Raw genomic sequence first — 12,602 nt, 5'->3', positions numbered from 1 at the left:
GCATGCCTAGAAATTTGGTGGCCCTCAGCAAAATTTTTCTTTTGTTCCTCAGGGTTACAAAAAGATCATAGGAAATACTTGTTTTCAGACATAACTGATGATGACAATTCCTGCAAGACTTAGCTTAGGAACTCTACCATAGGGTAAATTTAACCTTCAATTTTCTCAGGATTTGTGACAAAAGCTAGAAATTCCACTAGAGTCCAGATACCCTAGTCAAATGGACCAAAATCTTAATGGCTTTTTTAACATTAAGGGTCAGTTTAAACAATTTCTCAAAAGACTTAAAACTTTCAAGATACAAAGTCTTCTGCTACTCCTAATGTACGATTTAGACTGTAAATTAAAAGTAGTAGAAACTTCTCCACATTTTTACTCCACAAAGTCTTCATCTCAAAATGAATTTGAAGTTACTATGCCTAACCATTTCAGATGTTATTTAAAATGCAAACACAAAAATGTGTCAGGCAAAAAAAAAAAACAACCCACAAAGGTTACCAACATTGCCTTTCACGTTTTACACTACAGAAGAAAGATGTATTTTTCAATCAAGAACAATTACCATGACACCTGTTTCTATCTTTGTTTTCTCAAGACAGGAGAACTGCAGTGCGTTCTACAGCTAGACATTCTGCAAAGCCAGCTGTAGCACGACGGCACTTCAGAATCTGAAGACAATTTTATTTTTTTTTTCATAGGTTTGATGTCCAAAATATTGGGGTTTAACTCTATTGAGACTGCTAGGCTTCATCCATGACACCATGGCTACTGTAAGCAGGTGAGATATTCAAATTAACAGCCTCTCTTTATATGGGAATGAACAGATAGCAAGACATTCACAAGGGTCATCAACCTTGAAAATTATTTTATCCCAAACTGTCACAGCCTGAATATGTTTATATTTTGGACAACACAGGGTGTTCCTATCTTTCTATTCCTTTATGTGGACAACAAAAGGAGATAAGGAATTCCTCTCCTGCCTAGTCTCAGCCGTCTCTGTGATCTCTTTGTATTCGCTTTTGGTTAAAAGGGCTCTGAAATTTAATGGATCTTTTTAAAGTTTATATAAATGAAATGGTCATTAAAATCTCACCATCACATTCCAGAATTACTCTTTTGCAAACGACCAAGTCAACATGACATCCTCATGTACAGTTCAGCTGTTAAAAATAAACTAACTCGTCCCATCCCCCTGAGCCTTTCCCAGAAGCAATGTCTAATGCCCATTAAACAAGGACAGGGGAGTCTGGCAACTTACTTCAAACACTTCTGGCAAGGGAAGGGACTCTAGCAAAATGACCTGAAAAATGTGATTTCTGAGATGGTCATGCTATTATTTATTTGGTCCCTACTTTCAAAGCATGTGAATTCCACAGTTCATATTCTATGAATGTGAACGATCTGTTCAATAGGTAAGAAGGAGTTTTCATGCAAGTTTCCTGTTCCATAAAATTCTGCTTACACTTCTTCTCTGAAAAAGCCAAAAATTAGCAAGAGTTAAAATATTTCATTCAGCATAATGTAAGCAGCTTCCCATACATAGAAGAAAACCACCCATAAAAAAAGGAGTTTCCATCATATTCAGTCAGCTACTGCTGATTCCTATCTTTTCCACAAAAGGAGCAAATATTCTTTGTGGATTTCCCACAGTGCTAARGTAGCTTTTTAACTAAGAGTCACCTGTAAAATATTCTATTTTAAACAATCTGCTTCTTAAGTCCAGCACAACTGAAATTCTTATTTTAACTGGACTGACTACATAAAAACAATACTGTGAAAATTTTGCTTCTCATTTAAGACATTCCTTTGGCTAGCATTTTATAAACTAGTGCAAATCAGCAATGAGTATAGACTAGAGAAAGTAAATTTAACAATGGATTCCGTTACTATGTGTTATATTTTTTAATTATAACTTCCTTTTTTTCCTAACACCAACTGCCTCAAAATGTATATACAGAGAGATGCTTGACAGAAACCGCACAGAAAAAGTTATGCCAAAAACACTCCAAAGTTAGATCAAACCTTTCTGTGTGTTATGGCATATTCTTCTATTATATGATGGCACGCTTTTTCTCTTCAAGTCCCGGCTTCATTCAGTACACAGTAGATACTCATTGAAAAGCTATTCAGTATTTTGTTTCATTCTAATTGTTCAGTGTGAGATGCCATGACTATTCAAACACTGCTATGAAGACAGAATTATTAATTTCCTCATGGGTTTTCTTATGGCACTCATAACTAGAATGTCCAAATCTTCATAATGAATATACTTTCACAACACTCCTGTGAAATCAGATGGTATTATAATCTCACTATCAGATTCATTCCTCTACAGATGGGGAACCCATGCAGGGAAAGATTAAGGTCAAAAACATCTACTAATTTTTAACAGCCCATTTGAGATGCTAAGACCTTATCTTTCAGAATATTCAGCATTATATTGAGCTAGTGTTGTAACTGACAGGAACAGTAGGATCTCACATTCTCAGTGTGGATTACTCCATATGAGGCAAAGAAGCAAACTTTGTTAAGGGCTCACAAATATTTCCTGACAGCAGTATTGAGGTTCAAAAATTTTGGTTTCATTTCAGTTTCTGAAAAGCAGCATACCCTACTGATTAAAAAAAAACTTCAAGCCACAATCTGTTTATTCCCTTTTTGTTTGATTGTATCCAAGCATACTTCCTATCTGCTCATTCTCATTTCTTCACTTAGATGAGGAGCCTGCAGTGTTTGGGTTTGGCTGGTCCATCTATCCAGACAGACTGAATCTTGGCTACCTCTCTGAATCTCTTTCATGGTCTCATAGACTTGTCTGCCATTCTTTCCCCTGCTGTCTTAGAATCAAAGGAGAAAAAATATACAAAATATTTCCCCTAATTTGTCACCAAACCTCACAACGAGTGCATTAACCAGGAGTGGAAAATGGAGGAAATGTATTACATAGACGGGGTTGGAATGTTCTCAGGTCAAAGAACTAATGTACGGGCATACCTTGGAGATATTACGTGTTCGGTTCCAGACCACCGCCATAAAGCGAATATCGCAATAAAACAAGTCACACAAATTTTTTTTGTTTCCCAGTGCATATAAAAGTTATGTTTACACTATACTGTAGTCTATTAAGTGTGCAATAGCATTATGTCTAAAAAAAACAATGTACAAAATGTGACACAGAGACATGAAGTGAGCACACACTGTTGGAAAAATGGTGCCGATAGACTTGCTTGACACAGGGTTGCCACAAACCTTCAATATGAAAAAAAAGCAATATCTGCGAAGCGCAATAAAACGAGGTACACCTGTACCAATACCTAACAAATGCACATCTTCTGTCTTAAAGATACCCATGGGTACTTAAAATTTGACCAAGTTGGGACAGTATTTTCATTGAAACGGCAAATATAATTTTGCTGGCAGAACAGACAAATTTCGAAGCCTTGCTATAAGGCAAGGGGCACCTGCACTCCTACATTTATATATGAAGTGCTCTATTTAGTAATGTTTTTGTGCAACATTTAAAATATTTTAAAGAATGTAATTTTTCACCCCATTTTCAGAAATGGCCCTATACATCTGTGAAAATTCCACAAAAATCTCAGCTTGAAGCAGACATTTGACATGGAAAAATCTCAGCCTAGAGGCTCAAAATTTGGTAAAATTAGAAGGACTCATAATGTGAAAGCTTACTGTGACCTTAAGTCAATGCTTAAGCTCAAGTCAATGCTACCAACTCCAATGATACAACTGTTATAAAAAGAGATTTTGTTCTCTAGTCTAAAATTTGGTTAGATACTGCTTTATCCTTTATTCCCCAAAGATACTACAATACTATTATTTGTCCAGAACAGAAACCTTCTAAGTGTCCTTCTGCCTAATTTCTAATGAGCAATTTCCAAATCTGAAAAGAGTATTGAAAATAAAGCAGGGGAATATTACCAGAAAGTGTAAAGAACTATTTTGAGATGGGAGAATCACGAGTCCCAGGTTGTAAGCCAAAATCATACAAAGTAAGTTGTTTTCTGTAGAGCAATTAAGTGGATGGCTTCCTCATACAAACTACTGCATATTCACTGCTAACTTTCTGCAACTAGGAAACTTTAACTGAGCATGCACAGGACTTTTCTAAAGTGTCTTACAAATTTTATAAAATTACTTCATGATGTATTGCCCAGAATACATAGATACTGATTCAGAGAGACAGACAAAAATATTCCCAGTTGTGATGGCTTTCTCTGCTATGTGCCCGTTTTTACTTTCCTTTACTGTCAGATTTCAAGAACAATGCCATTAACAATGTGGATGATGTAAGACTCAGAATTCCTGCTTTCACCACCGGTAAGAAAACTGCAGAAACACCTGGTTTGTCTTGACTTATTTTGGATCTCATATTAACTTAACCTTTAATCTGTTATAAACCTCTAACTGATCCAATAAAGTATACCTCACGAACAACTGACATCTATATAACAAAATGGAGCTTTGGCCTCCAGTGAGAGTATACTGTGATAATAAGAACCCATGCCACTGGAATATTATTTTTATAATGACCACAAAAGGAGTCTTAAAAAGCGTAAAATGTTTTCTCTTACAGCCTCAGAAAGGAAGAAAAACCTCAACTCAAGTCATATCCTTCAACTAATCTGTCTTTAATAAGAGTTCATACAGACTGAACAAAAATGCTTACTGTAACCATGGCACAAGCATTTTAAAAAAAATTCTACAGCATCTCTTCTAGTGGGTGGAATGTTTGGATCCAGATCTGTAGTAACAGACTTAACAAGCAAGCCGAAAATACTGCTTGCTGGCTTATAAAGCACATTTATAAGACTATGCAGTATAGACACAATTTAATAATTTGGTCTGTTGTGACTCTAATGCAATATTTTAATACTGCAATGTCCTTGCACTTCAACAAGGACCATACTGTCAACAGGATACATCATCTGTTTATGCTATGCAAATATCCTAGATAGAAAATTAGTTTTGAATTTTACTATATGCACAAGGATATCTTCTAAAAACAGTAGGGAGTAGCAGATTTGTTCCTGGAACTGAATTTTATTTCTTAAGATTAAAAGACATTCCAAGCTAAAACAGCATGCTGCAAAGAACTAAGATTAATTAGGCATAAAAATCTGAGGGCTACCTGGCTTTAATTTTTCGATTTACCCAACAGACTGAAGAGTAGAGAGATGTATTTTATCAACTTGCACAATAGTAATACTTAGAAATGTAAAATCTGAGAAAGATAAACAGCAGTTCAAATTTATGACCCATGAAAACAGATCCAATCCCAGATTTTCATGCAACACCTGAAAACAGTTCAATGTCTGCAAACAAAAAAAGAGTCACTGACACATAGGAGAAAGGAGATGTTGAGTTTTACAAACATGGGACAAATATATTTAAGAGGAAAAAACTAATCTGCAGGAAAAGACCTTTTAAAACACATGTCTGTATGTGAGACCTGTTTCATTTTTAGAGAAGCTAACAAGTGCGTCACTTACCTTGGTTTGGTTGCATGTTCATGTTTGGTCTGGGACCATAGCTGCCCATTGGCTGTCCCTGGCTCATAGTCATCTGATTCTGCACTGGCATACTCTGTGAGGATGGCACTGAATGATTATAACCACCCATTGACCCATGACTACTTGAAGGCATGTTCATGGAACTGTTTGTCATATTGAGTTGGTTAGGTCCAGGTCCTTGCATAGGCATATGGTTAGGTCCTTCAGAAAAAAAAAGGGGGGGGGGGAGAGAAGAGTTTTACATTAGGTACCATATATAGTCACACTGAATCACAAAACTAAATGATGTCATTAAATACATTTACTTTAAAACAGAACTAAAGCACAAAGTATTTGCTAGTAATTTCCTGACCTGGTTAACTCCTAAAATACAGTTAACAACTGTTAAAGTTCAGTTCTACTCTGAAATAAATTCTCTGGTAGAGCAGCTGAAGCTGTTAAAACGAAACTGTAAATTATTATAAAAGCCATCTTATACTCATATCATATGCAAAGCTAGTCTTTTTAATACTTACTTAACACACCCTGAATTTCAACTTGAACTGCACTTGAACTGAGTATAGCAGGCTCAGTCTGTTAAAAAAAACAGCTAGAACATTTTTGTGTATTCAACCAAATCATACTAGACACTTTTTTGAATTAAAGGTTAATGTTTTTTTAAAAGGTCAGGCAGTATTAACATTGATATGGTACAAATACATAGAGAACAGACATGGCTAAAGGCATATTTAATGTTGTTTGACCATCAAATCTATAGCCAACATTTTGTAAGTGTGTTTACTGATTACTGGGGTGAGAGGGGATGACTGGAAGGACAGCCACCAAATATCAGCTCACCTCTCACCCTTACAAAGACACAAAAAAAGAGCAACTTGGTCATATACCCATGTGGCCAATTACACCTGTTCACCCTTTACTTCTCCTCTTCCTGGCAACACAGGTTGGAGTTGGATTGTTCTCTGAATTACATCTACTCTCAATGGATATTTTAAAAAGCACAAACATTACAGCTTGCCAGCATGCCGTCTGACCAGTTTAGCCATTACTTTAGCCAGGAGAAGTGAGCAGTGATTAGGAGTAAAGTTAGTAAGATTGGATATAGATATGACAAGAAAAAAAAGAAGCTAGTGAAATGCAAGGATTATGCATATGACAAGCACCATATGAAGAATCTATGAAGATATGAACAACTAGAGTATGTGACAGAGAGAGTAGGTCAACTGTAAACCAGGCAAGTGTTGATATACAGAATTTGTAGAGAAGACACCATCATTGCCAAATATGCCACATATTTTTCTAGTTACATAAGCTGCAAAAAGCTATGAAATAGAGAAAACTTAGAAGAGGAACCTAAAAGAAGCTATTCCAGTAGAGTTGTAGGAGGATACAGTGATTTGGTTACATATCTCCACATGCAAAAAAAGTTATCTGCCTTCAGATGAAAACACCTGCTGAGTATTGTCTTGGCCAAAGAAATAACTGCACTAATCTAGGACAGAATGAAGGCAAAAGTAAGGATTTAGACTATGAGACTTGTACTCAAGGTCACAGAGGCAATACCAACTGATGTGCAAACAAAAAGATGCAGAAGGAAAAGATAATGATGGTCAAGGATCACAGCTAATAAAGGCCAACATAAAGAAACAGAGAACATGTTTAAGGAAGCTCCTCTGGCCCTTTTCGGGACAGCTTGCTGAAATGAACATATAAGCTTATTCTACCAAGAAAAGTGAAAAGAATAATGAAGATATCATATGTGCAGTTCACTGTTGCTGCAAAACAAAAAGTAAAATTAAGTTAAGCAGAGATTGCTGAATTGTGCAAAGGCAGATCCATCACAAATACAGAAAAAAGATCTCAGTAAATACGATTATGATCATGACAGGGAACTATAGATGCCTATACTGCCACCTCTCCAAATGAAGAGTGCCTAACTCTGTAACAGCGCGAACAAGGTGGCTTAACTGGGAAATAAATGAGACCATCCCTAACAATGAGATCATCAATGTGTTAAGGGAAAGCTAAGATGGAGAAAAGCTCCAGATTGGGGCGCCAAGAAATTATTACAGGACTGTGAGAAGACTACTTGCTCAATACCTTTCCTAAGAAAGTAAAAGAGGACACAGGATTAGTGCTAGAAAGTCAGCACCTGGGAGTGTTTATTTTCTTTTTGTTTAAAGGAAGAAATTGTCAATAACAGATTTTAGAGAGCCTTACAGAAGTGAAGAAATTATTGATATCCAGTAGTAATAAAAGAAACAAAATGGGGAAGACAACCCCACCCCCAAAAAAAAAACAATGCAAAAGAGAAGAGGAAATGTTATACGTGCATGTTCTGGGATCAAAACCAAGAAGTTTGTTAGCAAGAATATGGGAGACAAGGACAGGAAAAGCTGAGACTATTGTATGAAGAAAACCTTCCAAATGAAAAACAGTAAGAGAAAGTTTGACACATGATGTAATGTTTTTATTACAAAATTTGCCAAAATACTTCATCAGGTTCTCCTGCACATAAGGACAAAACAATTACACTTTTTTTTAATATGAATGAAGTAGGAAGAATAAAATATGAATGAAATATGAAGAGCATATCTGTCTTTAAAATAACTACTTTATGCATTATACTAATTAGATTCTGTGTTATATAAAAGTTAGTGGAACAAATATCTTTTTTTGACTGTAAACAGCAAAACATTTGCCTCTTAACCACTTATGGACAACGTCTGACTTTGAGACTAAGTCATAAGTCTGCTCAAATGCATTTGGCACTACATTCATAGAAGGAAAAGAAGAATTCCAGAAAACTTGTTGGTAACATATAAGCACCTATTATTCAGGAAGGACAGTTACCAGTGCCAAGACCTTTACAGAACCCTACGACCTAGTCTTACCTTTCAACTTTCTATATGGACATCTATATTATAAAACAGGCTCAAGAAATCAGGCAGATAATAACCTGCTACCAGTACAGCCGAGTTCATCATCTTCCACACCAAGACCACCCATACTTTGAATTACACAAACTCAATGAATGTAACCCTTCAAATAAGTCTTTTTTCAGATTAAAGCCATAATCTGCCACAGGTATAGATAAGATTCAACTCCACTAGAGGCTGAAAAAGGTCCGTCATGACTGCCTTCCCTGATAAGAGGATACAGATACTTGTCTGTCAAGGGATGCAATTAAGGGCCTCAGCAGTACTTCAAGCCCTTTATTAACTAGAACACAAGTGTGAGAAAAAGAGAAAAATCATCCTTTGCCCTTTAGGTAAGGGGACAGGTCTATGGCAGAACTTTAAATCAACTCAGACACTGACTGTGACTAGACAGCTATTTTAATCCTCCCATCACCCCTTCCACCGCCAGTCAGGCCTGTGGAATACCCTACTTGGAGGAGGCCTTCCAGAATTCCTTAGCTGGTATTTTTAAAAACCTGGATTTTGTTTCTTCCAGGCAGGTCAACTCTTGGTTGTCTTCACAGAATTCTCTTTGTTTACGTATTAATGACTTAGCTCTATTTGAACAGATCATCTCTTCAGATATTTAAAGTTTTGTATCTAGCTTCCATTAAAAAGCAACTAAATAATTTTATGGTAAGTGTCCTATGAACAGAAAGCAAATGCATACACAGAATAAATGATTACAAGTATAAGCCTATGAAATACAGAAAGGTGCAAGTACAGCCAAACTAGCAGGCACTTTAAAAAATTATTTTAGCTATTCCCTTAATAAGACAATTCTGTTTACCCTTCTCCAGAGTGTAACTATGAAATGATTATAGCATGCCTTCCCAATATTAGAGATACCCTCATCTTAAGCTGTTTATCTTCACATCCTCAGAGACAACCTTAAACAGAGAATGAAAGGAACAGACATTCAAAAAAGGGAATATGTTGGAAGAAAGGCTAAATTAAAGTGTAGATGGAAACTGTATTTAAATATCTGTCTAGGTGAATACCCAAACAAATCTATTTACCTTTCACATTTTCTTAAGAGCTCTCTTCTTATTCTATCTAATTACAAAATATGTATGTTTAAGCAGTGACTTTTCTCCGCTGTGGTTCTGCAGTGAAGTCATTATGCTCACATTGTGACTTAGTAATCCTTCTCCTTGGAAAAGATCATTATAATAACAATAACATGATTACACTAGAAGGTCAAAGAGACTGATCTGTGAGAGGCAATGCTATTCTCCACGGGAGATGATGGATCTTAGATGGATAGGAGACTCCTCAACCAGAATACCTCTGCTCTACTTAGGGAGCAGCATGTATTGGTCTTTCCACTTCCAGATGCAGACCATGACCAAAATGTACAATGAAACTAACTTCTCTAGATCATTTATTATAGTTGTTGCATGCAGCCTCTGCAGGCTATTCAGCTACTTTTCTCAGAAAAGTTGTCACTAACATTATCAGGTCAATTTTATCAAGATTTGAAGGGAAATTGAAGACTATAACAATTGTTTTAGTTTTAACTTCATATTTTAAATTTTCCATAGAGATTTACTATGTTTATTGCTATGGAGCTCATTCTTGTGAATTTGAGAGGTGAATTTTGAAAGATCCCTTGACAACAGTTTTCCTTCTTGGAAGAATCAATACCTTGAAGAGCTTTTGTATGAAAAGTTCCTCCATATACAAAAGTGAAGGGGTCCTGAACAAAAGGAATCCTAGAAATGCAATTTTAAGTTGAAAGCCAATTCACACGAAGTAGACAGTATGACTTTATGAGTGGAAATACTGGAAAACAGCCTCTCTATAAAGAAGCAAGCTTTTCCAGGGCTCCCTCCATTCTGCTACGACTGCTGAAGGGAGCAGTTACTCCACAGCCAGGCTGGTACGATGTGGAATTTTATCATCTTGTTTCATTGCTTTGTTTTTTTGACTTTTCAAGCACTTTTCTTTTTATTACAAAACAGGATGGCATAAAAACTAACTTAAAATTTACACCTCGAACAATGATCTGGAGGCCATTTCTTTACAAATCCCTTACCATTTCAACATCTTCAATAATAAAGAACATAGAAGATTAGTGGAAACTGGATGGCTTTCTGTATAAAAGTGATTCGTTTTTTTAAGTTTACTCAAGCTTGAAATGTCCTCTTTAAGATATATCTATTTTATTACTATTTAATTATTTAGCTATGATGATTTCACATCGTATTTTTATGGAAGGATTTGTATACATTCAGCCACAGGCCAATACCGTTCTCCAATAAGCCTTCTAAAGCCAGCTGTACTGCATGGTTTCAAACAGACTAAATTTAGCCAGTTCTGTTCATCAGAGGAATGCTGTGTGTCAGCTACATCAAAGCCCAAGGGCAGCCTGATAAACACTGAATACAGGTCACGTAGCTCTGTAGCTAACAAACTCTAAGAGAGCTTCTACTCGGGGGCATTCAAAGCAGTTTTGTCATCAACAATCTAGTATCCCTTGAGCCCCCATGTCGTTTCAGTTGCTAAGCAACGCTGGTGTTAATGTCTTGGAGGAGAAAAACTTACCAGGCATCTGGCCGTTCATCTGGTTCTGCATGTGTGGTGCAGGAGGGCCCCCACCTACCATACCATCTGAAGACATGTTGTGAGAACGTGGAGGTGGGGGAGGGCCACTCTGACTCATCCCTCCTGGACCCATAGGCATATTCTGTGTGGGTGGCTGAAAGGAGACAGTTTAGTCAAACAAGAGAAGCAGTTAGTCTGACAAATATATTATATGTACATATGGTACGGCAGTTGCCTATATTGTTAAGTGGAATATCAAAGAAAGCACTGAAAAGCATTTTTTGCTTTTTCTCCTGATACATTTAACTCCTCTCAATATTAATTTTGGCAAAACATTTAATATTTCTATCAATTTTACATGAAGTATTATACACAGGCAATGCTACAGCACCTTCAAGCATTACTTTAAAATAAAAAATACAAATCAATGCCTCATTAAAAAATTATATCCAAACAGTTTAAGATTGCTAGAATTACTCTCTCCCACATACACACAAAAGCTTTCCTTCAAAGCAACATTTGTTCAACAGAAAAATAACTCTTCTATTATAATTCTCTCACATCAACAATTTGTTGCTATTAACAGACCTTGCACCAGGACAAAGCAGGTACAACAAGAGATGAAAGCCTCTAAATGCTCATAGAGTAGCAAAAATTTGCACCTGGGTGTGGTAAAATGTTTGAGATCTCTTCTTTTCTCTCCCCTGAAGCACTGAAGGCCTAGTTCATAATTTTGTGCCAAACACCCCCTACAGACTGGAAGCACATTAGTGCTGGCCTCCAAAGGTCCAGAGACAGCTGCCTAGAAAGGATGTTTTTGGCAAATTTCCTAATGAAATTGTGAGGAAAATAACTGAATAACCTTGAGAGTTCAAAGAGGGAGAGCAAGAAAAACAATAAATACAAGGGGGAATTTACTATTAGGTTCTACTCAGGGCAATGTAAGGAGATACAAAAACTGCGGTAGTTTCATTTTCCTATTAAAAACACCTGTGAGACTGTACTTAACCTCTTCACAAACCTTAGCCAAAAGCTTTCAAGGAAATAAAAACAATCTCTGCAACAGGGAAAGCCTAGGTCTATGGTTTTTGAAGACCCTCTCCAAAAAGCCAAAACTATTCATGCAAAATCCATTCCTGTGAGATAATGTGTCTATTTTTCAACATTTCTCTTCACAGAAAGAAACAAGGGGGTAAACCCCAGGTTATTCTCTAGTCTAGTCCCCCTTTTAACTATACCTATTCATCAGGAGGTTCCTAAACACAAGACATAACAGAGTAGAAAAAAAAAAATTCCTTCAAAATGAGTGTAAAGCAGGATCCCTGTTTTGCCTTGGAGAGGGCAACATATGCAACAAAGACATTAATACATGCAGGTAATACAGAGACTGTGCTCACTCCTCCCAGGGCAAATGGGTGTGTGATGGTGTTATAGCCACTAATTTATTTTCTCAACRTTCTTCTCAAAAGAGGCTGCCACTTCAAGGTATTATTTTCCTTGATATATTTTAAAAAAAATCCTCAAGAAGTTAGTGAAAGGCTTTTTCTTCAGCAGGAAGAGGGAGATG

General features: G+C 36.5%; 1 protein-coding gene across 3 annotated transcripts in view; it reads right to left on the bottom strand.

The window, feature by feature from the left end:
• SS18 (SS18, nBAF chromatin remodeling complex subunit) overlaps positions 1-12,602 on the bottom strand; it is a 43,847-nt gene that overhangs the window by 14,472 nt on the left and 16,773 nt on the right. For all 3 annotated transcript variants that reach the window (XM_026059170.1, XM_026059171.1, XM_026059172.1), the window contains exons 4-5: positions 11,036-11,189; positions 5,511-5,732 (exon numbers count right to left, since the gene is read on the bottom strand). In XM_026059170.1, the coding sequence (XP_025914955.1) occupies positions 5,511-5,732; positions 11,036-11,189 (376 nt within the window). The remainder of the gene's footprint in view (positions 1-5,510; positions 5,733-11,035; positions 11,190-12,602) is intronic.

The sequence above is a fragment of the Apteryx rowi genome, unplaced genomic scaffold (assembly GCF_003343035.1).
Source record: "Apteryx rowi isolate R43461 unplaced genomic scaffold, aptRow1 scaffold_153, whole genome shotgun sequence".
Taxonomy (NCBI): Eukaryota; Metazoa; Chordata; class Aves; order Apterygiformes; family Apterygidae; genus Apteryx; species Apteryx rowi.
This window is presented reverse-complemented; position numbering and strand designations above follow the sequence as displayed.